A 23,890-nucleotide genomic window follows, 5' to 3' on the forward strand; every position below is an offset into this window, starting at 1 on the left:
TTGTTACCATAACTTATGTGTCAAACTGAAAGGTTAGTTTGGTATGTTACATGATCACCAATAACCACTTTTTAGTTAATAAGTATTTCTCTTGGAGAGGAATTTCAAGGTAAACTTAATAATATTCTTTGACACGGTAGCTAACAGAAGAATTACCCTCTCCAGTGTATTAACTGAAAATGACAAAATTCTAGTTTGTATAGTAACAGTATACAAATCTCTAACAAATGTGATGAAACCTGCTACAAGTCACTTTGACAATGCACACTGTATTACACTGACAGCTCTAATAACCGTTACTTTCTGTGCTGTATCCTATTTTTATACAACAGGTGTAGTGTGAATTCTAACTGGTCTTAATAATAAAAACCCTAAGTCAGATATAGCGGTAAATGCTGAAAGATCAGAGAAGCAGAGCAGCCAGCCACTAGTTCTTACCTCTACTGAATCCACACCAAATGGGCAATCCTGTCTCTAGGAATCCTCAGACTGACTGTTCCAAGTTCCTATCTCTTCCTGCCTTCTCTCTCTCCACCCAGCCATAATCACTCCTGTCTCCACCTCCCTAGTGCTTGGTTGGAATCAAAGGTGTGAGTTCTGTTTCTCTTTTAGATTTATTCAAGTAGTCCAGGGTGGCCTTGAGCTCACATAGATCCATCTTCCTCTAGGATTAAAGATGTGTGCCACCACTGTCTGACTTTTATGGCTAATTAGTGTGACTAGCTCCATACTCTGATCTTCAGGAAAGCTTTGTTACAGAACAAACAAACTATCACCACAAACAGGCCCATCAAGACCCTTTGCTATATTTAGAATTACACTTCAATTTTTAATTTTTTTAACTTAAGAGAAAACTCATTCATTTGGGAGAAGAAGTAGAAGTGGAGGCCAGACAACAACTTTCTATAACCTGTTTCCTACTTCTGTTGAGTGGGTTCCCAAAACTGGGTCTTCAGGCTTGGGTACAAATGCCTTTACCCACTGAACCATCCTGCCAGTCTTACAACTGATTCTGATACAGATCAATAGTCTTGGCATTAAGAATCATATAAACAAATGTCCTTTAAATTAGTCTAATACCTTGCTTTTGTGAAAACTAAAGAATGCATATGTAAAGCACAGACAGTCCATCTAAGCAGCTGCAGACTACCCCAGCTCAGATCCATGGACTTCTTCAGTGCTCTAAGAGAAGGACAAACCCACCCACTAGTCTGCTTCCTTACCTTCTTATCTTTGCTCACTGACAGGAAGGCCTTGCTTGTCTCATTTATCTTTAAAATTCCTACATTCTTAAGGCCCATCAGATGAGTGTAAATCCCACTAGCTCCACAGAACAGTTAGTTTTCACTGTTATTTCAGACTCAGCTCTGCATACATAGCTTTAAACATATTTTACATTATTTACTTATGAGTCTGCTGCTCCTGAAACACAAACGTCTCTGAGGACAAGAGTTTCATTCCAGTCACTAGAGCCCAGCAAGTGTCTGACATACATTAACGCTCAATAAGTATTACTTATAGTAAATACAAGTATTAGTTTTCTATATCCTTAGAAAGGACCTCATTGATTTATCAGGGAATTGACTGTATATATCCTCAGAAGAACCAGACACATGGCTATAGCATATGGCTTACCAGAGAAGTTTTACAGAGCCTTCAACCTTTAGGAGCCCATTCTCACCACATCAACTAATCTGATAATTGTCAGAATATAAGTGGGACAAATGATCTAGCCAGAGATTATAATGGAATTTGGCAAAAAAAAAGTCTAAGATTATAAAGGAGTTAGAATATTTTCATTACAAAATCTGAAAGGAATAACTACCTAAATTCCCTAAGTGCCTATAAAATAATATGCTGCTCATATGGAACACATCTTCCACCATGAGAACCTAGTGTTTTCAGTATAAAAGCTGACTAAATTCACCATATGATTTTCTACAGAAACCATCGGGTGTTCAGAAGTTATAACAACCTATTTGAGGGTACTTTTGTTGTTGTTGTTGTTATGGCTTTTCGAGACAGGGTTTCTCTGTGTAACATTCCTGGCTGTTCTGGAACTAGCTCTGTACACCAGGCTGGCCTCAAACTCAAGAGATCCGCCTGCCATTGCCTACGGAGTGCTGGGATTAAAGGTATGCACGACCGCCATGCGGCTTCAAGAGTACTTCTTCACAGAAGTGAATACTAGACAAAGAAGAAAGGTGTAGCAGTTCATGCCTGCAAACCAGCTCTGGAAAGCGAGGCGGCAAGAGGACTGCCATGAGTGTGAGGTGAGCAGGGGCTATGTGGTGGTTAAGTCACAGAGTCAGACTACAGTCCCAGAAACCAAACAAAACTAGTGCAGGTTGAATGCCACCCTCGCTTTACCAGTTCACTAGCTATAGCACAGCAGAGTGGTTCCGGAACCACTATCCTCAGAGAGAAGCTCCAACTAATCGTTACTAATAAATCTCAGCTGTTCTTCAGGCTAGGCATTCAGAAAACAACAGTCCTTTAACCTCTAGCCACAAATTCAATTGTGCTAATCCAAAACTGCAGTTTAGATTTTCCTCTGTATTTTCTAAAGTAAATGACAAAAGTGTGCAGGCAATTTTGAGTTAATTACATTCTTGGGGAAAGAGCAAATGCACTGACCTTTTTAAAGAGTCAGAAAGAGCACAGCCTAGTGGTGTTTTTTATACTTCTCTGTCTCATAAAACCAAAGAAACGAAACAATTCCTCTTTAAAAATCACAGATAAAAACATGCTTAAATGGGAACTATTTCCCCTTACAACATCTAAATAAATCCACGTACAGGCTGGTTGATATGAAATCTTGTCGGCATTCTTCTCATTATGGCCGAGTCAAGGTCTTGAGGGCGGTTGGTAGCTCCCATCACTATGACCTAAACATAAAAAGATAAACAAGGCATTAAACACTGCCAACAACAAATATTCTCTGAGGTCCTTATCTTTAAGATTTATAAATGGCTTTAACGCTTGTATTTTAAAGAGAAATCTCACTATAACCCAGCATTACTCAAATGTTTATAGGTAAAATTGAAGCTAATCATAAATTTAAAAAAATATCAAACAACTGCACAACTGGAAAGACTAGTGAACTGACTGGATGCCTAGCAACAAAAATGTCTACTCTTCAGCTACAAGAACCATTACTGAAGAAGTGCAGTTTTTAAAAAACACTTCTATTTCATAAAATATAAGCAATGAGAAGCTATACCAAAGTATTATTAAAATGTCAAAGTGATTTGTGTTTTTACAAAATATGGCTGGTTATTAAATATGAAGACATCTTGGGACTGTGAGTGGAAGGGGCCTTTAAGTCCTTTCACAATGTCGTGGAAAACCACTCCCCACAAGGATGCAGATTCTGATGTCAGTAATATGTATCAGCTGCTTTTCTTGCAGGTTTCCCAACTTCACTCTACCTGTTCTGTGGGTGGTAAACTACATTAAAAATGCTATAGAATGCCAACTTCAAACATCAAGCTGCTAGGCAGTAGCAGAAAGCTTGCCTAGCATATGATCAGTCCCCAGAACGCTGGAAGAGACAAAGGAAGAAAAGAAGAGGGAGACTAAATTTTAGAAACAAAAGGAAAAATGCAGGTGGCTTTCTAACTTCTGTACATACTTATAAAAGTTGAAGAAATAAAAAAATCAAATTTAAAAAACAATAGAAAAAAGGTAAAAATGTTCAAATCAATTTTCTTTCTTTCCTTCCTTCCTTCTTTCCTTCTTCTTTCTTTTTTTTTGAAACAGGATATCATTACACAGCTCTGGCTGTCCTGGAACTCACTATGTAGACTGGCCTCAAACTCATAATCAAAATCTGCCTGCCTCTGTTCCCAAGTGCTTGGGTAAAAGCATACACCACCGCATCTGGTAAAAAAAATTTTTTAAGATATCAATAATCTAATAAAAGGATATACCTGCTATACAAATTACTTTGTTAATATTATATGAGTATGTTTATCTAACATTATTTCTGCTTGACAGTTTTAGATTTCTCAAATAACTCTAGAGCAAGTTAAAATATCCACCAAATATTACTATTTTTCTCTTTATATTTAATAATATTCAAAAATCACAGACCAAAATTATTTAACTAACCAAGTCTGCCACCTAGAGGGAGAAAAATGCAAGTACAAATATATATTTAGGCTTCACAACATTATGTCATTCTGTGTATGGGTCAAGGGGTCCTAAAACAAAATCTTAATCCCCACATTAACTCTTCTTTGGTTTCCTACACTTATTTGACTAAAGTGATTAAAAATTTTTAAATGTTTACCAAATATAAAAGAAGGCTTCAAAGTGACTTCATGAGCTAATGGAAAGAACTGGTCATGGATCAAAACACTTAAGAAACAAAGGCAAGCAGATCTCCAAATTCAAGGCCAAAACAATGCTCAAAGTACAGAAATAATTTTATTATTTCAAACTTAAAATAAGCAGATCTAGATTTATGCCTCAAATCTTTACTAATGGAGATATGGAAAACACCATTATTCTCTATGCCTCACTTCTCCCAAGAGGAACAATGTGTCATTAGTTGCTGAGGTGCCCAGTTGTAATGATTATTTATTATTTTTGTTTCTTTTGTGACCATATGTAAGAAAACTACCTAAGGTCTGAACACTATCAATAGTGATTAAAAAGGTAATATGAAAGAAAAGCTAGCTAATGCATGAAAAAAGTAGAATACATCTAAAACTGATTCAAGATTATAAATATAAATTTTAGCTCTTTCAATATACGATAAAGAAAGTAAAGAGCAACATCTATTTCCCTCCTCAAACCAAACACATCTTAACAAAAACAGCAACTACTACTTGTAAAAAAGGAATTGTGGTTTTTTGCAAACGAAAATGCCACCCAGAGCTGCGGAACTTGGCATGAAACGGCCCTGAAGACTCAACTGCCTCTTTGTCTACTGCTTTAAAGAACTGAACACTGAACTATGAAAAGGTATAATCTTAACATACCTTCTCTTACATGACCAAATCATCCATTTCAATCATCATTCAAACACATTAAACATCACTATTTAGCAAATCTAAGTTTGGGTAGCTTGTAAGGTATTTCCATTAACAAATATTATACTTTAATTTTTGAGATGGGGTCTCTCCTGTAGCCTTTGCTGACCTAGAGCTCACTGTGTAGACAGGCTTTGACTTCTAACTCATAAAGATCCACCTGTCTCAGCCTCCCAAGGACTGAGGTTTAAAAGAATGCGTTGCCATCTCCAGCTTATTTTTAAGAGAAGGTCTTCCTATGAAGACATGACTGATCTTAAATCACTAAGTAAATCAGGCAGGCATCAAACTGTAGTGATTCTCTTAATTCATTCAACCATTCTAAGTGCTGGGATTACAGGCATGCACCACCAGCCTAGGCCAATCTTACATATTCATTAGAGCCAATTATTAATAGGAAATGTTTCCATAAATGTTAACCACATTTTTGGTGTTACTTCTTTTCTAACCATTTATACTAAAGGCTGTTTCCCTCATCGTAAAACTGTATTTCAAAGAGGTGATGAAAAGGTAGACATGTGATTTCATTTTCCTGAAAATGATGATTTTGACTTCTGATTTATGATAATATGGTGAAATTAAGAGACCCTTAGGCGATATGGCAAATATACATATATTTGATGTGCATATCAGACACTGTACAAGTCAGGGAAACTTTTGAGAAATGGATATATATAGGCCAGGGCTCATGAGAAAAATGCTGAAATGTTTGAAAAACCCATTCAGTAGAAACAAGTCTTGACTCTTGGGTAGCAAAGCAGAGCCAGTAAAATGATTCAGCGTAAGGGCACTTGTCACCAAGCCTGATGACTTGAGCTAGCATACTGGTACCTACACAGCAGAAAGCGTCAACTCCTGCAAGCTGTCCTCTGACCTCTACTAGCATGCTGCACCATCAATACCCTCTCTCACACTAAATATTTTTAATTAAAACACAAACACATAAACATAGGCATACACAACTCCTGAGATTTTATAACTTGTAGCCAAGTAACATGGATAAATCTTGAATGTGTTTTTATTGAAAGAAAAAAAATATGGTGGCAGGTACCTGTAATTCCTGCCCTTGGGAGGTAAAGGCAGGAAGATTTAAACTTTGAAGTTTAAATGACAAAGAGTTTGTTATCGTGACTTTACAGTGGCTTTCTCCCTTCTACTGCACTTGTATCTAGTATTTAGGATATTTGTTAGTATTTTATTAAATATAAAGCCTTCAAAGTAGGTAACACTATAACTCTAGACCTTGATTTTCCAGACAGGCCTTACTGTATAGCACAGGCTGGTCTGCAACTGGGGACCTCACTTCTCAGCTTCGTAAACACTGGAATTACAAGCTTGTGGTACTATGCCAGCCAACCTTTTTGCTGTTGTTGTTTGGTTGGGTTTTTTTTAGGCAGGATCTTACCATGTAACCCATGCTAACCCTAGGTTTTGAAATCCTTCTGTTCCTACTTTCCCAAAGCTGAAATTACAGATAGACACCCCAACACACAGCCTATCTCTCATAAAAGTGAAAATAACAATGATCATTAACTCAATTACTGTCACAGACACACACACACACATATATATATGACTTATTTTATGTGTATGAATGCTTTGCCTGAATGCATTTATGTGCACTGTTTTGCATGCCTACTGAATCCCCTGGAACTGGAGTTATATATAATTGTGACTTACCACATGAGTGCTGGGAACTAAACCATCTCTCTTCCTCCAGTACTATAATTTGTTTTTTAAAAATAGTTTATCTGGGGCTGGAGAGACGGCTCAGCAGTTAAGACCACCAGCTAATCTTCTAGAGCACCCAGGTTCATTTCCCAGAACTCACTTGGCGGCTCTCAATGGTCTGTAACTCCAGTCCCAGGGGATCTGACACCCTCACACAAGCACACATGCAAGTTAAAGACCAATGCACATACAGTAAAAATAAATCATTTACCACAAAAAAAGACAGTTTATTTGAGGAAGATTAACTAGAAATGCCAAGTTAAAAATATTCAGTATTATGACAGTGAATCTGTCAGAAGTCAGTCAATAATTAGGGGTAAAATATAGAAGCAAAATAAATTATCTGATTGGTTACAGTTACAAAATTTCCAGGTGTTGTTTGAAATGGGATCTCACCATGTTGTTCCTGTTGCCTATGAACTTTCTTCATTCTCAGCTTCCTGTGTAGCTAAAACTGCAGGTGTGGCCCACTGTGCGCTGCTGGTTCTGGCTTGATTAGTGGTGAGCAGTTCCTAGTCCCACAGCTATATTCGGACTGAACACATAGGTGGCTCCAGGGGATCACATACACCTTTACCAGAAATGACCCAAGCTAAGCTTGGCTTATATTTGCAATATAAACAGGATTATGACTAATGGTGCAGTCTCATTTCTCTTCATTTTAATTTTGTATTCTTCTCTTTCAGGAATCTACTCAATACACAGAGCACTATTTTTGTATCTAACCACTGATGAAGCAGTGACAGAAGCAAATCCATATCATTGTTGACTAAATGTACTCTGGGGTTCAGAGTCACACAGCAGCCACTGCACAGGGAGTGTGGGCTCCTCTAGTTATAGAAACCTGATGGCAATCATTAAGATGGGTGAACTTTATAAAATCATGTTCTTTTGGATCTTTGTCACGTAACACTAAGTATAAAAATAATGACAAAGACTTTTGTATAAAAGTACAATAAGCAGCACAGCAAATTCCCTACTGAAAACAAGACCATACAAGTTTAGGGAAGATTTTGTTCAAATACCTGGCAGCTGTGATCAGTATCGAGTCCATCCCAGAGGCTCATAAACTGAGCTTTCATCATTGCTGTAGCTTCATGGTCAGAACTTGAACGGTTTCGTAGAAAGGAGTCTAAAAAGAAAAGGTCCTTAATCTTAGTAACTAATGATTATTTAAAAATTATTTAAAGAGCTGTCAACTTCACAAAACAAGAAAGAGGACTGGGGATTAGTTATGTTGTTTCAGGTATTATCCTGATAAAAATAATCCTGGTAAATTATTGAGCATATTAGAACACAATCAGTTGATAATCTTTCTATCCCCAAAATATATTTCTGTCAATATACAGAAGAGATTTAAAAAACAAAACAAAACAAAACAGGTTCTAATATGTGAGGCTAGCCAGGAGGCCAAATAGTTTTGAGAGAGCCTAGGTATGTGGTCCTACCTTTCTAGTTACCTGAACCCTATATGTTTAACTATACTTTCATATATTCCTCCCTTCCCATCCTCTCTCAGTAATAAACAAAAACAGGAAATGCCTAAAATACTATTCAGAAATGTACAACAGAAAATGTTTTAAACACATATGCTAGCATTCACATATATATTATACATACATATATACTTATATATACATACATATATACATGACAAAACGCAGTACATAAACAATATGTAGAACCTTTGCTTCTCAGGAATGCTTGCCTTTAAAGGTAATTTAATATTCCCTTTAAAATTATTTTTCGCCTTCAAATACAGAACACTTCATAAAATGCTTTCTTCCCTCACCCCCTTTTTTTTGTTTTTGTTTTTTTCGAGACAAGGTTTCTCTGTATGGCTCTGACTATCCTGGAACTTGCTCGGTAAACCAGGCCAACCTCAAACTTACAGAGATCTAGCTGCCTGCCTCCTGGATGCTGGGACCAAATGAATGCACCACCATGCTTCGCTAAAATGTTTTCTTAAAAGGAGGAAAAAAAAAACTGGACAAGGTGGTTCACACATGTAATCCTAGCACTCAAGAGGCCAAAACAAAAAACTAACAGTTTGAGGTCAGTCTGCGTTCCACTGTGAGTTCTAGGTCAGAAAGGGATACAGAGTAAAATCACCTCTAAAAGCTAGAAGGAAAAAAACGAATAAAAAAAAATGGAAATAAAAAAAATGGAGAAGTTTCTCTCTAAACACAAAAAGACTGATAAGTATTACATTCTAAGGGAAAAAATCAATAGTAAAAGTAAGACTTGTATTTTCTAGTACAGCCCCCATTTCAAGTGCTTTGTTAAGCCATTGCTAAATAACTATCGGGTCTTGAACCATCAGTTCACAATTTACCAGTTGCATATGAAAATGCCATAAATGTGTTATAAAAGGTCCAAGAATAAAAGGAAAAGAAAGAATTCCGAGAGAGCAAGGCATGGTAACATAGGCCTTTAAGCCCAGCACTTGAGAGGCTAAGGTAAGAGAATGGTAACTTTCAAGGTCTCCTTGGGATCTCTACAGAGAGTTCCAGGACAGCCAAAGATATAGGGCTGTCCTATCTTTGAGACCATTTTGAAACCAAAACAACAAAAAAGTTAATTTCAGAAACTATGTATCACTATGACAAGATAGCCCTGCATACATATATCCTGGATGTTTTTAAACAATTCTAATTTTATATAAAACTTCCTATAACAGGACTATGAATCAGACTAACATATAGGGATATTTTATTTAAGTTTTAATAAATAAAGCTGGCCTAAACATCAGAGAGCAAAAGCTACCAGAGATGAGGCAGTGGTGGCACCCACTTTTAATCCCAGGATTTGGGAGAGGTAGGTAGATCTCTGTTAGTTCACGGCCACCTTGGGCTATAAAAGATCAATGCAGAAACAGATCCAGGTAGTGGTGGTTCACACTTTTAATTCCAGAGCCACACATCTTTAATCCCAGAACTAAGGGAGAATATAAGACGGGAAAAGACAAACTCAGATCTCAGTCTGCAGTCATTCAGTCTTAGAGGTAAAACTTCTCTGGTGGCTTGGTTGTTCTGCTTTTCCGATCTTCAGCTTGAACCTCAATACCTGTCTCTGGGTTTTTATTATTCATGCTGCACTCATATCTGTACTGGATAAAGTCTAGTCACTTACTTTTTGAAGACAAACATTATAAATTCATCTAATTTAACATTTCTCAATTGTCTTCACTATCAAGAAGCACTGCTTGCAAGGTAACTATTTAAAATATTATGAAAACACCGGGCGGTGGTGGCGCACGCTTCTAATACCAGCACTAGGGAGGCAGAGGCAGGTGGATATCTGTGAGTTCAAGGCCAGCCTGGTCTACAAGAGCTAGTTCCAGGACTGGCTCCAAAGCAACACAGAGAAACCCTGTCTCGAAAAAGAAAAAAAGAAAAAGAAAACTCCACAATGTCCTATTACACAGCTACATCAACAATCAGCATTCAACATAAATAGAGCAGAAACTATATGTTGCTTTAAAAAGACAAATAACAATGATTTAGAATAGTAACAAGACACTGGATAATCAGGGTATGACAGCTCATGTCTATAATCCTAGCACTTAGTAAGCTAAGGCAGCAAGATCACTTGACTTTCAGAGAGACCCCATAGCAGAAGAGCAAGAAGGGAAAGAAGAATATGGGAAGAGAACAAAAATTAACACATATATGTTTCTAAGGCATGCTCTTACATAAACCCAGATTGGCCTGGAACTTGCCGTGTACCTGAAGATAACCTTGAACTTGACCCTCCTATCCTTACCTCTCAAGTGCTAGGACCACAGGCATGAGCCACCACACTGAGCTTGAATAAAGTATTTCCTAAGGAAGTTAATGTGTATCTGACAAATCATGTTTCAACAACAGAATGACCACATGGTCAAATACACAAAGACTGGACTATAGTCTAGAAAAAGAGCATTTGCTTAGCATACTCAAGAACTGATGTTTGACTCCTAGACCCAAAACTAGCAATATAGGAAAAACTGACATGCGACATAAATTTTGGTGATAACTTTTACATATAACATCCAAAAGTGTATATAATCTCTTAAAAAGATTTATTGATATTAGAAAGTTTTCTCTACAAAAGAATACTGTTAAGAGGATACAAAGAAAAGCTACAGACTGGGGAAAGTATCTGCAAAACATGTATACAGCACGATTAATGAAAACCCAGAGACAGATATTAGGGGGTAAAAGCTGAGAGATCAGAGAAGCAGAGAGGTCAGCCATTAGAGAGACCTTTTACCTCTACCTCTACAAAATAGCAATCCTGTCTTCAGGAATCTCAGAGACTTGTGTGCCAGCTGTCTCCTCTTGCCTTATAGTCTCTCTAGCGTTGGGATTAAAGGCATGGAGCACTACCACATGGTCTCTATGGCAAACTAGTGTGGTGTGTCTGTAAGGCTGCCCAGTGCAGCTGTTTTACTCTCTGATCTTCAGGCAAGCTTTATTTACTAAAATACAAGTGAAATGTCACTACATTTTAATCTGAGGTTTGGTGAAGACAGTTGCAGTCTGAGGTTGTAGTCTGAGGAGACAGACAGAGGACAGGATTGTCCCTTCAGTCTGAGCACTGATAGAGGTAAAAGGTCTCTCTAGTGGCTGGCATCTCTGCTTCTCTGATCTCTAAGCTTTCATCCCCTAATATCTGACTCTGGGTTTTATTTATTAAGACTAATTAGAATTCATACATGTACCTGATAGACTTCTATTCAAAACATAATGAGCACCTAAGTCCAAAAATAAGCTAACAACTTCAATTTAAAGGGGGGCAAAATCTGAACACTTGACTGAAGTTCTATAGATGGTAATTAAGCATGAGTGTGTATGTGTCTGTGTAGGTATATAAATAATTTCTTTCTTTCTTTTTTTTTTTTTTTTTGGTTTTTCGAGACAGGGTTTCTCTGTGGCTTTGGAGCCTGTCCTGGAACTAGCTCTGTAGACCAGGCTGGTCTCGAACTCACAGAGATCCGCCTGCCTCTGCCTCCCGAGTGCTGGGATTAAAGGCGTGCGCCACCATCGCCCGGCTTAAATAATTTCTTTTTAAAAAGCAGAGTCTCATTCAATGGCCCAAGACAGCCTTAAAGTCACACAAATCAAGTCTTAGCTTAAGTACTGGGATTACTAGTTTCAGCCACCATGCCTTAGGATTTTTTTTAAGATAAGCAGGTTTATAAATTGTTTCAATAGAAAAAAAAGAATAAATAGCCTCAAATGTGTAGAAGGGAAAGGAAAATTCTAAGGGGGTAGGAGGTGATCTACCACACTGGTAAACAGAAATAAATACTGACTACACCAGCTTTCATAATGACTATAAATTGGAAATAAATGTGACTATATTAATTTTCATAATAAATGCAAACTAGACACTTTCCAATTAAAGGGCAGTTGTGTTTTAAAGTTTAAAAAAATCCAGCTAGTGGGTGGTGGTGGTGCACTCTTTTAATCCCGGCACTGGAGACAGAGGCAGGTGGATCTTAGTGAGTTCGAGACCAGTCTGGTCTACAAAGCAAGTGCCAGGATAGCCAGGACTATTACACAGAGAAACCCTGCCTCGAAAAACAAAAAAACAAAACAAACAAAAAATCCAGCTATAATCTTTTTGTTCAATTAAGATATACACCAAAAACTCAAAATGGGTTGAAAGAGTAAACTGATAAGAATAGGTACATAAGGCAAGTAAACAATCAAAAACATATTAGGCATCTTCTCTCTTTATTTTTTTTTAAATATTTATTTATTTATTATGTATACAATATTCTGTCTGTGTGTATATCTGCAGGCCAGAAGAGGGCACCAGACCTCACCACAGATGGTTGTGAGCCACCATGTGGTTGCTGGGAATTGAACTCAGGACCTTTGGAAGAGCAGGCAATGCTCTTAACCACTTGAGCCATCTCTCCAGCCCCCATCTTCTCTCTTTATACATGTTTTGTTTTTATTTAAAAAGACTTATTCTTAAAAGAGAGAGAGAGAGTGTGTGTGTGTGTGTGTGTGAGAGAGAGAGAGAGAGAGAGAGAGAGGAGAGAGAATGAGAATGAGAGATACAAAGAGAGACTAGGGGTGCCTGCAATGACAACAGTTTATCAGATCCCTTGGAATTAAAACTACATTCAAAGTGCCTGCTTGGAACCAAACCTGGGTCCTTTGGGAGATCAGTAACCACTTTACGAGGCAGGGTATCTCTGTGTAGTCCTGGCTGTCCTAAAACTAACTTGCTGTGTAGTCAAGGCTGGCCTTGAACTCAGAGATCCAACCTCTGCCTCCCGAGGGCTGAGATTAAAGGTGTGCCCCCTACACCTGGCCTTCAACCACTCTTAAAAGCTAAGCCAACTCCAGCTCTTTTTTTTTTCTTAACCAGTTTTAATTTTGTTTTATTTTTTAGTACTGGAAACTGAATATATATAACTTTGCGTTTGCTAGGAATTTATCACTAAGCTAAATCCTGAACGTCTCTGGTTTTATTTAGTCTATCATACTACATAAAATTGCATAACTCAGCAATGATAAGTTACATGTAAAAAAATCCAAATAATTAAACAAAATAAGAATATATTTCAGGGAGTGGTGGTGTACCTGGTAGGCAGATAGAGCTCTGTAAGTTTAAGGCTAGTCTGGTCTACAAAGTGAGTTCCAGGACATTGAGGGTTATTACACAGAGAAGCCCTGTGGGGCAAGGATAGTTTGATTAAAAATTTTAAGACACACTTGTATTTTTTCATTTATGTGTATATGTCACGCGTGTGGGTACCTACAAAGGCCACAAGACAGTGCTGGATTCCCTGTATCTGTAATTACAGACAATTGTGAGCCACCTGACATGGACACTGGGAACCAAACTCAGGTCCTCTGAAGGAGGAGCAAGAGCTTTTAACCAGTGGGCCATCTCTACAATCCTCATAATAATATATTACCAAGAACGAAAATACTGATGAGCCACAAATGTTAGAGACCATTAAAATTCAGGACATAAAAAAGTAGAATTTTTTTTCTAAGTCGACTATCAAAATGTTAAAGAATGAAATTAAATTCCTATCTCACAATACATGTTAAAAAGGGGGGAGGGAAGGAAGGAGGAAGAAAGAAGGAAGGAAGGAGAGAGGAAGGGAGGGTGAAGGGAGGGAGGGTGGAGGGAGGGAGGGAGGGAGGGAGGGAGGGAGGAAATTTCTTTTTTCCTTCTCCATGTTGTTTTGTTTAGTGGCGTAGACCAGGCTGGCCTTAAACTCACTGTGTAACAGATACAAATGACCTTCACCTTTTAATCCTCTTGACTCTATTTCCAGAATGCTACTAGAATCACAGGTGTGGGCCACAAGCCCAGTTTATGCATGATGTTGGGACTGAACTCCAAGTTTATGTACAAAATAGGCAAGCATTCTACCAAATTAACTTCATTCTCAACCACTGTTTGATTCTTTTATAATCTCCAGTGCTGGGATTGCAGGCATACACCTCAACCTCTCTCAGATTAGTGTAACACTTTCAAGAACAAGCAACCCCAAAATTAAAGGATGTTCAGCTTCTAGATATTTATCATGGATAATCATATGCATGAGAAAACATTCATAGAAGTGTATGTCTACAACATATGTAATATTTGAAATGGAGAAAAGACATTTAGCAATCAAATAAGGGAGTAAACAAGTTTATGGTCCACTTCACGGCATGGAAATTATACACAGAATATTAGAATATATATTTTGAGGCTAGCAAGATGGCTCAGAGGTAAAGGCTATGACTGCACAAACGTGGTGACCTGAGTTTGATCTTCCAGTCCTATGTAAATGTGGAAGAACCGACTCTACCATACTGTCTTCTGACCTCTCTGTATGTGTGCAATGCCATCCTCACCCATACAAATTGTTTAAAAAGAACAAATCTTGGAGCTAGAAGATCGCTCAGTGGTTAAGAGCAATTGACTGCTTTTTCAGAGGTCTTGAGTTCAATTTCCAGCAACCACACGATAGCTTACAACCATCTGTAATGGTTGTATGAAAACAAAACACTCATACACATAAAATACATGAATAAATAAATCTTTAAAAAAAAAAACCCAAATCGTGGGCTTCTGGAGAGATGGCTCAGAGGTTAAGAGCACTGGCTGCTCTTCCAGAGGTGCTGAGTTCAATTCCCAGCAACCACATGGTGGCTCACAACCATCTGTAATGAGATCTGATGCCCTCTTCTGGCCTGTGGGCAAACATGCAAGCAAACACTATGTACATAATAAATAAATCTTTAAAAAAAAAAAAAACAAAAAACCAAATCTTTTGGTTTACCGTGGATGTAGATAAATACTAAAATTAAATCTGGCTCTCGTAGTGCCTCTAAAATGACTTAAGACACTCACATAGAAAGCAGCATACCTATTTCATCTATGAATATGATGGACGGCTGTAGCTTTATGGCAAGGGAGAAAACAGCAGCAGCCAGTTTCTGAGATTCTCCGTACCACTTATCAGTCAGTGTTGAAGGCTGAAGGTTAATAAATCGACAGCCTGCTTCTTTGGCTGTAGCTTTGGCAATTAACGTTTTCCCACAGCCTGGAGGTCCATACAGAAGAACACCTGGAAATCAACAATATTTCATTATTATCCTTAAGAAAATAAGAGGTTTTCTTTAGTTTACAAGGTAATAAATATAGTACTAATTTCACACACACAAAAAAGGTCTCACTACTCAATTTCTCTATTAAACTTTTTTAAGAGTAGAAAAGGTATTAGAAAGAATGGATTGTGCTTGAGTTCAGTGTCAGAAAGGATAGGTATTTGGAGATTACAGCATCATAGCACTCTTTCTCTCACGCAAAGGTCCACGTCAAGATCCTAAAATCTATTATCTTGAAGTACAAGCTCATACTTGTCATTGGCTGACCAATAAAACCATCTAGTGCCTTCCACTTTCACCAGAAGAGAGCACCACCACATCCTGATAATGACCTCTAGGAAATAGCAACTTCCACACAGACTGTGGTAAACACATTTTACCATTATCAAAGACTTGTGTCTTCGTAAAAAGGACATCAGTCTTTTCCAAGATAATCAATCATCTTCTCTAAAAAGGCATTATCAGTAGTATCATTCTAATTTTCAAAGGATAAAACTATGTTATCCTCTATAATCTTTAATTGACAGCAATCTGACCCTAAATACAAAATAGGGTGGTTAATACTTTAACATATTAAAAGATCTTAACAGGTTAAGCAAAAGCTTAAAAAGGCAATCATTACTGTTTCTCACTTAAAATGAAGTAGGTTTTACTGAAGCATCACTAATATTATGGTCCTAGCTATAAATTATCTAAGACAGATTTGGAATTATAATCCAGTCTTAAATATTTAATTTAAAGCTCATTTTTTCTCATACAATAATACTTGTAAATGATATTTATAGATGGTATGTGATAGAATAAACTGGAAGGTTTTTGGCAATATCCAATATTGTCTCAAAACATAACAAAAGTAAATTCAAAGTAAGCCGGGCAGTGGTGGTATACACCTTTTATCCCAGTACTTAGGAGGTAGAGGCAGGTGGATCTCTGAATTGGAGGCCAACATGATCTACAAAATGAGTTCCAGGGCAGCTAGGGCTACACAGGACCCGTCTCAAACACCTCCCTCCAAACACACAAAGGGAAAAATATGAACTTATTTTCAAAAACTTAACCATTTTTTCCCACTTAAAAATAATGCTCAAATTTTTCCTTAAGTATACATAGATTTTTCCCACTGGTTTTCATTTTTTAAGACTAAAGTTGGAATATCTACCAACCCAAGTTTAATCATTTTAAACTAAGCTATCAAAAAGCCTATTTAAAAATTTTAAATCTTTAAGCTTTGTCATCAGTGATTGTTAATATTTTCAAGCAATCTCTTCCTTTTAAAGGTCTTGCTATGCACACACGTAGCGCAAGCTGGTCTCATATTCACCCTCTAGAGTCCTGAAACTTCAGGCACGACATATCACCATGCCTGGTTCTTTGTAATTTTTAATTAAGTCATGTAGGTGCTTAAAATATCTACTAACACTGTTTTGTGGGGTAACCACATAAAACAGTAGAGACTAGTAATGTAATGTCATTTCATTTAAAGCTGAAATACATTTAGGATTACATTTTAATGTGGAATGCAAATCTAACTAGCAGCAAGCTTTTTGACATAAAAGCCCCTATATTTTATACACTTCCAGCTACACCATCACTTCACAAATATACACAGTACTTTTAAGAATCTGACTTGCTTCAAAGCATTCATTTATCACTTTGAAAATTTTACCCCTGTGGTATAGCTGTATAATCCTTAGCAGATTAAAGTTTTCCAATTATTTCTCGTCACGGATTACAATTAGTATTCTTAATACACAGTTACTAATGTCTAAGGATTAAGTGTGTAATAACAGCTTGAGAGTCATAATCCTCTGGTAGATGGAGCTATGACAAGGGTATGTGCGGAGATGTCAATGTCTCATTTCATGACCAGGGTCCTAAGTCTTACAGTATTATAGTCTTATAGTATTGGGGAGCTATCCTGGAATTATCCATTACATGCCTTACTCTCCATTCCTGTATGGATGCTATTTCACAAAACTCAAATGGTCTCCTCACACTGGCAGTGAATCTCACAAGGCCATTCATAGTACTTCTCCACTCTTTGCTCAAGTAGTCCCCACGGTATTGACTATATGAGGGGTAATAAACAGTTCTGTATGCTAATGAGACATTGTGCAAACTTTTCAGATTTCCTGAACTAATATGATACCTCCAAAAAAGATGCAACAAATCAAAAGATGTTTTGTTTTACAAAAGCTTAAAAATTCATACGCCTTTCTGAAGATTAATCTCTGTGCCTTTCCCCCCTAAACAGCCTCTTTCTCTGGTGCTGGGATTATAGGCATGTATTACCACATCTAGCTAAACTTACATAGGATCAGCTAAGATGACCTTTTTTTAATGAAGACTTTGCATGGTTAAATGTTACAAGCAACTAAAGGATTTAGGTTAAAGAATAACATGTACAAACAAACAAATCCAAATTTGAGATATCCTTCAGTAGTGACAAATATATTACCTTATTAGCGGCTAACTTAAATTTCTGCTTTAGTTTTTCTGACTGTGTCTAGCTCTGTAGCCCAGTCTAGCCTTGACTTCAAAATTCTCCTGTCTCAACCTCCTAAGTGCTGTAAGAACAAGCATGAGTCACCACGTTCAACTCAACTTTCCTTCTGAACGTTATCTTGAATTATTTGAATTACCTTTAACAAAGCTTAAGTATAATTAAAGTTTGCATGAATAAAAATAGAAGGATCTAAGATGTAGTCAGATGCAGTTCCCAAGTGAAACCACAAATGAAGACACTGGCTCAGAGTATTTAATCTCAATAGAAAGGCCAGTATCTCCAGCTCATCTTGCAAATGCGGTAAGAAGCACTATCATCTAAAAACAGATCACTAAAAGGAAAAAATAAAATCACTAGAATTGTGAACCAACAAGATGCTGGCTTTGCTTGAAAACAAAACCAAAAGAAAATTTTGATTTTTGAAATTTTTTTTAGATTTAATTTCTCAAATTTCAATTTACTTACATGTAGTAGACAAGCATTTCAAATAAAGGAATTATTATACACTTATATTATACAAAGTAGAATTCACCAAAATTCTAGAAGTGAAAGAATGAGTGAATATTTTTAAATTCTTTATAAAAGATCTCAGCATTTTACTAAGAATCTGATTTCATGGAAAACATTCCCTTAAGACAAAAATTCACAATTATTTCTAGCTTCTTAATGCTTAGGCAAATACATATACTAACCATACCTTTTGGAGGCTGCAGAAGCCTGGAGTTCTCAAACAAATGCTTCTTTTTGATAGGTAAGATGACTGTATCTTTCAGATCTGTAATGACATCATCTAAACCTGCTATATCACTCCAAGTAACCTGGCAAAACATTAAAGTCAACGTGAATTTCACAACTTATATACATGTGAGCACACACACACACACGCCTCCCAATGGCAAAGTATTTTATAATTTAATAATACATGAGAATAAAAAGCTAAAGCTGTAGATAACAATGAAAAAAAAAACTTTTCACAGAAGTAAACTCTATGATGCTGAAAAAAAAAAAGATTTTAGTAATTTCTTATTACTGAAAAAAACACAACGTTGGGAGCATTACTGAAGAGTAGGAGACCTTGCCTAGAATACAAGAAACTATTCCAGCAACTCCAACAATTACGATTCCAGCAACAGGAAAACAAAAAGCACACACATGCAAAACCTGTAAGGATTGAATAAGGTAACTCGTTCCACTCATGAGAAAGAAACACTCTGATATTAAAAAAAAAAAAAAAAAAACCTGAGAACAGCCAGGCAATGGTGATCACACCTTTAATCTCAGAACTCAGGAGAGAGAGGTCAGCCTGGTATACGTAAGTGAGCTCCAGGACAGCTGGGACTGAACATGTCTCAAAACACCCTCCACCCCAAAAGAAAGAGGCTGAAGAACAAACTTAAAATAATTTAGCACTGTCTACCAGGGAAGAATTCACTGTGAATGTAATTGTAATTACATTCATTGTGAAATAAGACAGGAATTAGTTTTAGAAATAAGATGTATACACACCAAATTGCAGTTTTTATTATGAAAAGTACAACGGTAGAGCTGGGGAAGACGACAAGAAAAAAAATACTTGCCCTACAAGCATGAGAACAGGAATTCAAGTCCCTAGAATCCACATAAAGGCAGGTGGCATAGCAGCCACCTGTAATCCTAGCAGTTAGGAGGCAGAGGCTTCTGGGGAAAAGCTGGCTAGACAGACGTAGTCAGACCCAAATGCATTGGGTCTAGCAAAATACCCTTGTCTCAATAAGTAAAGCAGAAAGTGATTAAAGCCACCTGATGTCAAGCTGTATACACATCCATGTATACACACATACCTTTATATTCATTCACATTCGCATATACATGCAAAGACTTATATGCACACGAACTCACACCATATACGCACACATACAAAAAATAAGTAAACAAAACTGTCAAAAATAGGAAAAATCTTAGTTAAGTCATAAGTAGGTGTATATGTATTTTTTTAATATTAATTTATTTATTATGTATACAATATTCTGTCTGTATGTCTGCAGGCCAGAAGAGGGCACCAGACCTCATTACAGATGGTTGTGAGCCACCATGTGGTTGTCAGGAATTGAATTCAGGACCTTTGGAAGAGCAGGCAATGCTCTTAACCACTGAGCCATCTCTCCAGCCCCTGTATTTTTGAAATAGTATAGAAAAATCTTCTAAGTCATTAATCCCAGCACTTGGGAAGCAGAAGCAGGTAGATCTCTGAGTCTGAAGCTAGTCTAGTCTACAGATTGAGTTCTAGGTCAGTCAAGTTCTACACAAAGAAACCCTGTCTTGAGGGGGGCAAGGGGAAGGAAGAAGAAAAATAAAAAATCTTAAAATCTTCTATACTCGACTTTTAAAAATAAATGGGGGAGGGAGAGATATGCTGCAGAGATGGCTCAGATGTTTAGAGCACTGGCTAATCTTAAAGGGGACCCAGGTTTGAGTCCCAGAACTCACATGGCAGTTCACAGCTGTCTGTAACTCCAGTTCCAGGGGATCTGACGCCTTCTGGCCTCTACAAGCACTAGGCAAGCAAGTGACTTACAGAAATACATGCAAGGAAAACACTAATGCACATGAAAAAATACATAAAAATGTAAAACTCAAATAAATTATACGGAGGTCTGATGGAGGTGGGTCTTGTATTTATCTGTTGCTTTCATTGGTTAATTAATAAAGAAAACTGCTTGGCCTGATAGGACAGAAAATTAGGTAGGTGGAGTAAACAGAACAGAATGCTGGGAGAAAGAAGCTGAGTCAGTCAGTCACCATGATTCTCCCACCCTACACAGACGCAGGTTAAGATCTTTCCTGGTAAGCCACTTCGTGGGCTACACAGATTATTAGAAATGGGTTAGATCAATATGTAAGAGCTAGCCAATAAGAGGCTGGAACTAATGGGCCAGGCGGTGTTTAAAAGAATACAGTTTCTGTGTAATTATTTTGGGGCATAAGCTAGCCAGGCGGCCGGGAGCTGGGGCGGCAGGGAAGGGGCCTGCAGCTCCTTCAACAGAGGTCTTGGATTATAGGTGTGGTTAGAACTCTTACTAACATTTGTGAGGCTCTAAGCACCACACACACACACACACACACACACACACACACACACACACACAGGGAAAAGTCAACCTAGCTCTCACTCTAGCTAGCACAGTAAGTGATCAAGTCAGAGGCAATACTTTACAATGTATTTACTTTCTTTAAACTTGAGACAGGGGGACAAATCAGTAAACCAATATGAAGAGTGATAGTTGTAATCAAAACACTGTCTATTAGTACATCCTTGTTCAGAAAAAGATAAGATACAATTGCTCCCTCTCCCCACAAAATATTGATACTGTAAATTCCTAAGTAAAAATAAAGTAGGGGCTTAATTCTAGGGTATGAATATATCTCTGCATATACATATATTAAAAGACAGATTTTTTATTTTCTAGACTTAGAGATGCAGCTATCATTATTTCATTCTATATCTATACCAACATAGCATTAATATGTTAGATAAGAATATTTTGTATATCTGTTGCTATATTTATACAGTAACCTGGAATTTATAATTATAATAATCTGATTCTCAAAAAAATTTAGCAAGTAGGTAAAGAAATACTATTATCTATTGTCTTTGAGGACAATACATGAGGATCTGAAACAAGAAATCATCTGCAGAGGCCCTGAGCTCTTGGAACCTGGTGTTCAGGATCCTATGTTGTTTACCATTTAAAATAAAAAAGGAAATCTAAACTAAACTACAATATAAGACCACATGATTAAAGACGTCTCATATACTACACTTGTTTCATTAGACCTTGTGTGCAGAGTTAACAAAGCAGGCTTGAGACAGTATCCTTAACAAGATGATCCTTGGCTACTACCGGGAAACTTATATTTGGGGAAATTTTTTTTTATCATTCCTTGATAAAAACAGCTCAGTGCTCCCAAACTGCATTAACAATATGGTTTATGGGGAATACCTCTTTTCCTTGTAGGAGTACAGAATTTTGATACACATATAGAAAAGGAGTCTATATGAACAGACCCCAATAAAAACACAGGGTTATGTCTCCAGTAACTTTTCTGGTGGTGACACAGCACATGTAGCCACAGCTTAATATAATAATGGACATGGTCTTGTGTTAGCACTCGAAAACACTCTTAGAAAAGCGGGCCTGGCTTTCTCCAGGCTCAGTTCCACTCCTTTTGGCTCTTGTTACTCTGTCTTTGTCTATCTCATGCATGAATCACATCTGTGTGTGCAACAGGCTGAGTTGCTCTTGACCCCTCTTAGGGATTCACTGAAATTAGTCATGTTCTTCCAGGTCTTTGACACAGGCTGCCAAACCAAAAAAAAAAAAAAATCAAAAAACCAAAGTAAGAATAAACAAGTAAGATTAAAGTTACATACGTGCATATTAAGAGGGTCCACTAGATGAGCAGCAATACTCATTTCATATTCGGAAAGCTTCACATTTTTCACACCAATTTGCTTCATCAGTTTTTCTGCCTAGAAAAAAAAACAAGCAACCTTTGATTTGATATTTAGACACTGACACTTTAAAACAGGTAAGAATTATGAACAGCAATGAACAGAAAACATAATACTTTCCAGAGATACTCTAGACCCCTTGTGAATTTTGGGTTCAAAAAAACCAAAAACTAAAAACTGAGGGTCCACTCTACTGAAATCAAGAAGTAGCTTTTGAGAAATGAAAGCTGGACAGGCATGGGTAAAAAGACTCTCAGAATTTGGGAGGTTGAGGATTGGGAGCTGGGTACAATAATGTCTGTAAACTCGTAGATCAGGCAGATGGGCCTAAGAGCATCCTCTGCTACCAAGTAAGTTCAAGATCATCCTGGGCTACACGAGACCAGTCTCAAAAGGTGTGTGTGTGTGTGTGTGTGTGTGTGTGTGTCTGTGTCTGTGTGTGTGAGAGAGAAAGAGAGAGAGAGTAGGACATAAGATTGAGAGATCAGTTCAATCTCTCTTGGCTCCCAAAGACCTCAGGGTAGTTGATTTTCTTTCCCAGTAGGAGTATGGTGGTTACAGGTAAGTTGTCAATATAAAAGTCCAATGAATTAATACCAAACAACAGACAACTGAACTTATTTCCTTAAGCTAATAAAGTATCTGAAATGGATATCCAACTTCCTTGAACTTATCGAGGTTCAAACACATGTGTTTGAACATATGTACTTTAATTTTTTTAAGATTTATTTTACGCTTTCTGCCATCTTGGTGCCTGCCTGCTGAGAGCAGGACTTCTAAAGGACAGTATGTCTGGCAGGCTGTGGTGCAAGGCCACTTTTGCTGGTTATAAGCGAGGTCTCTGGAACCAGAGAGAGCACACGGCTCTCCTTAAAATTGAAGGCGTTTATGCCCGAGATGAAACTGAATTCTACTTGGGCAAGAGATGCGCTTATGTGTATAAAGCAAAGAACAAAACAGTGACACCTGGAGGCAAACCAAACAAAACCAGAGTGATCTGGGGGAAAGTAACTGGGGTCCATGGAAACAGTGGCATGGTCTGCGCCAAATTCCGAAGCAACCTTCCTGCAAAAGCCAGTGGACATAGAATCCATGTGATGCTGTACCCATCCCGGATTTAAACCAATGAAAAGTAAATAAATAAAAGTGGATTTGTAAAAAAGAAAAAAGATTTATTTTATGTATGAATGTTCTATCTGCATGTATGACTTTATGCTAAAAGAAAGCATCAGATCCCACGTTAGACGGTTATGAGCCACTGGGTTGGTTGCTGAGATTTGAACTCAGGACCTCTAGAAGAACAGCATGATCTTAACCGCTGAGTCATCTCTCCAGCTCCATATTATGTACTTTTAAATTGTTTTGAGATGCTGTCCTTTTAACAACAAAGATCCAAGCAACTAATGACAATAAAAATATCTTAACATACAAGTATAATTGTGAAGAAAGGTAAAATAGCTTGAAATAGTTCTAGCAATGCCAAATTTTCAGTTAAAATTAAAACAAT

The 23,890-nt window shown here is 37.4% G+C and overlaps 2 protein-coding genes across 5 annotated transcripts in view; one reads left to right on the forward strand and one right to left on the reverse strand.

Moving 5' to 3' along the window:
• The window catches only part of Atad1 (ATPase family AAA domain containing 1), a 41,535-nt gene that overhangs the window by 7,991 nt on the left and 9,654 nt on the right, over window positions 1–23,890 (reverse strand). For all 4 annotated transcript variants that reach the window (XM_075973848.1, XM_075973850.1, XM_075973849.1 and 1 more), the window contains 5 exons: window positions 22,303–22,401; window positions 18,589–18,709; window positions 15,145–15,345; window positions 7,796–7,902; window positions 2,799–2,888 (listed from right to left, as the gene is read on the reverse strand). In XM_075973848.1, the coding sequence (XP_075829963.1) occupies window positions 2,799–2,888; window positions 7,796–7,902; window positions 15,145–15,345; window positions 18,589–18,709; window positions 22,303–22,401 (618 nt within the window). The remainder of the gene's footprint in view (window positions 1–2,798; window positions 2,889–7,795; window positions 7,903–15,144; window positions 15,346–18,588; window positions 18,710–22,302; window positions 22,402–23,890) is intronic.
• Window positions 23,164–23,552, forward strand: LOC142851177 (large ribosomal subunit protein eL33-like). Its single transcript, XM_075975069.1, has one exon. The coding sequence runs from the start codon at window positions 23,172–23,174 to the stop codon at window positions 23,502–23,504; it is 333 nt and encodes a 110-aa protein (XP_075831184.1). The 5' UTR covers window positions 23,164–23,171; the 3' UTR covers window positions 23,505–23,552.

Source organism: Microtus pennsylvanicus, chromosome 5 (genome assembly GCF_037038515.1).
Source record: "Microtus pennsylvanicus isolate mMicPen1 chromosome 5, mMicPen1.hap1, whole genome shotgun sequence".
NCBI classification, from domain to species: Eukaryota; Metazoa; Chordata; class Mammalia; order Rodentia; family Cricetidae; genus Microtus; species Microtus pennsylvanicus.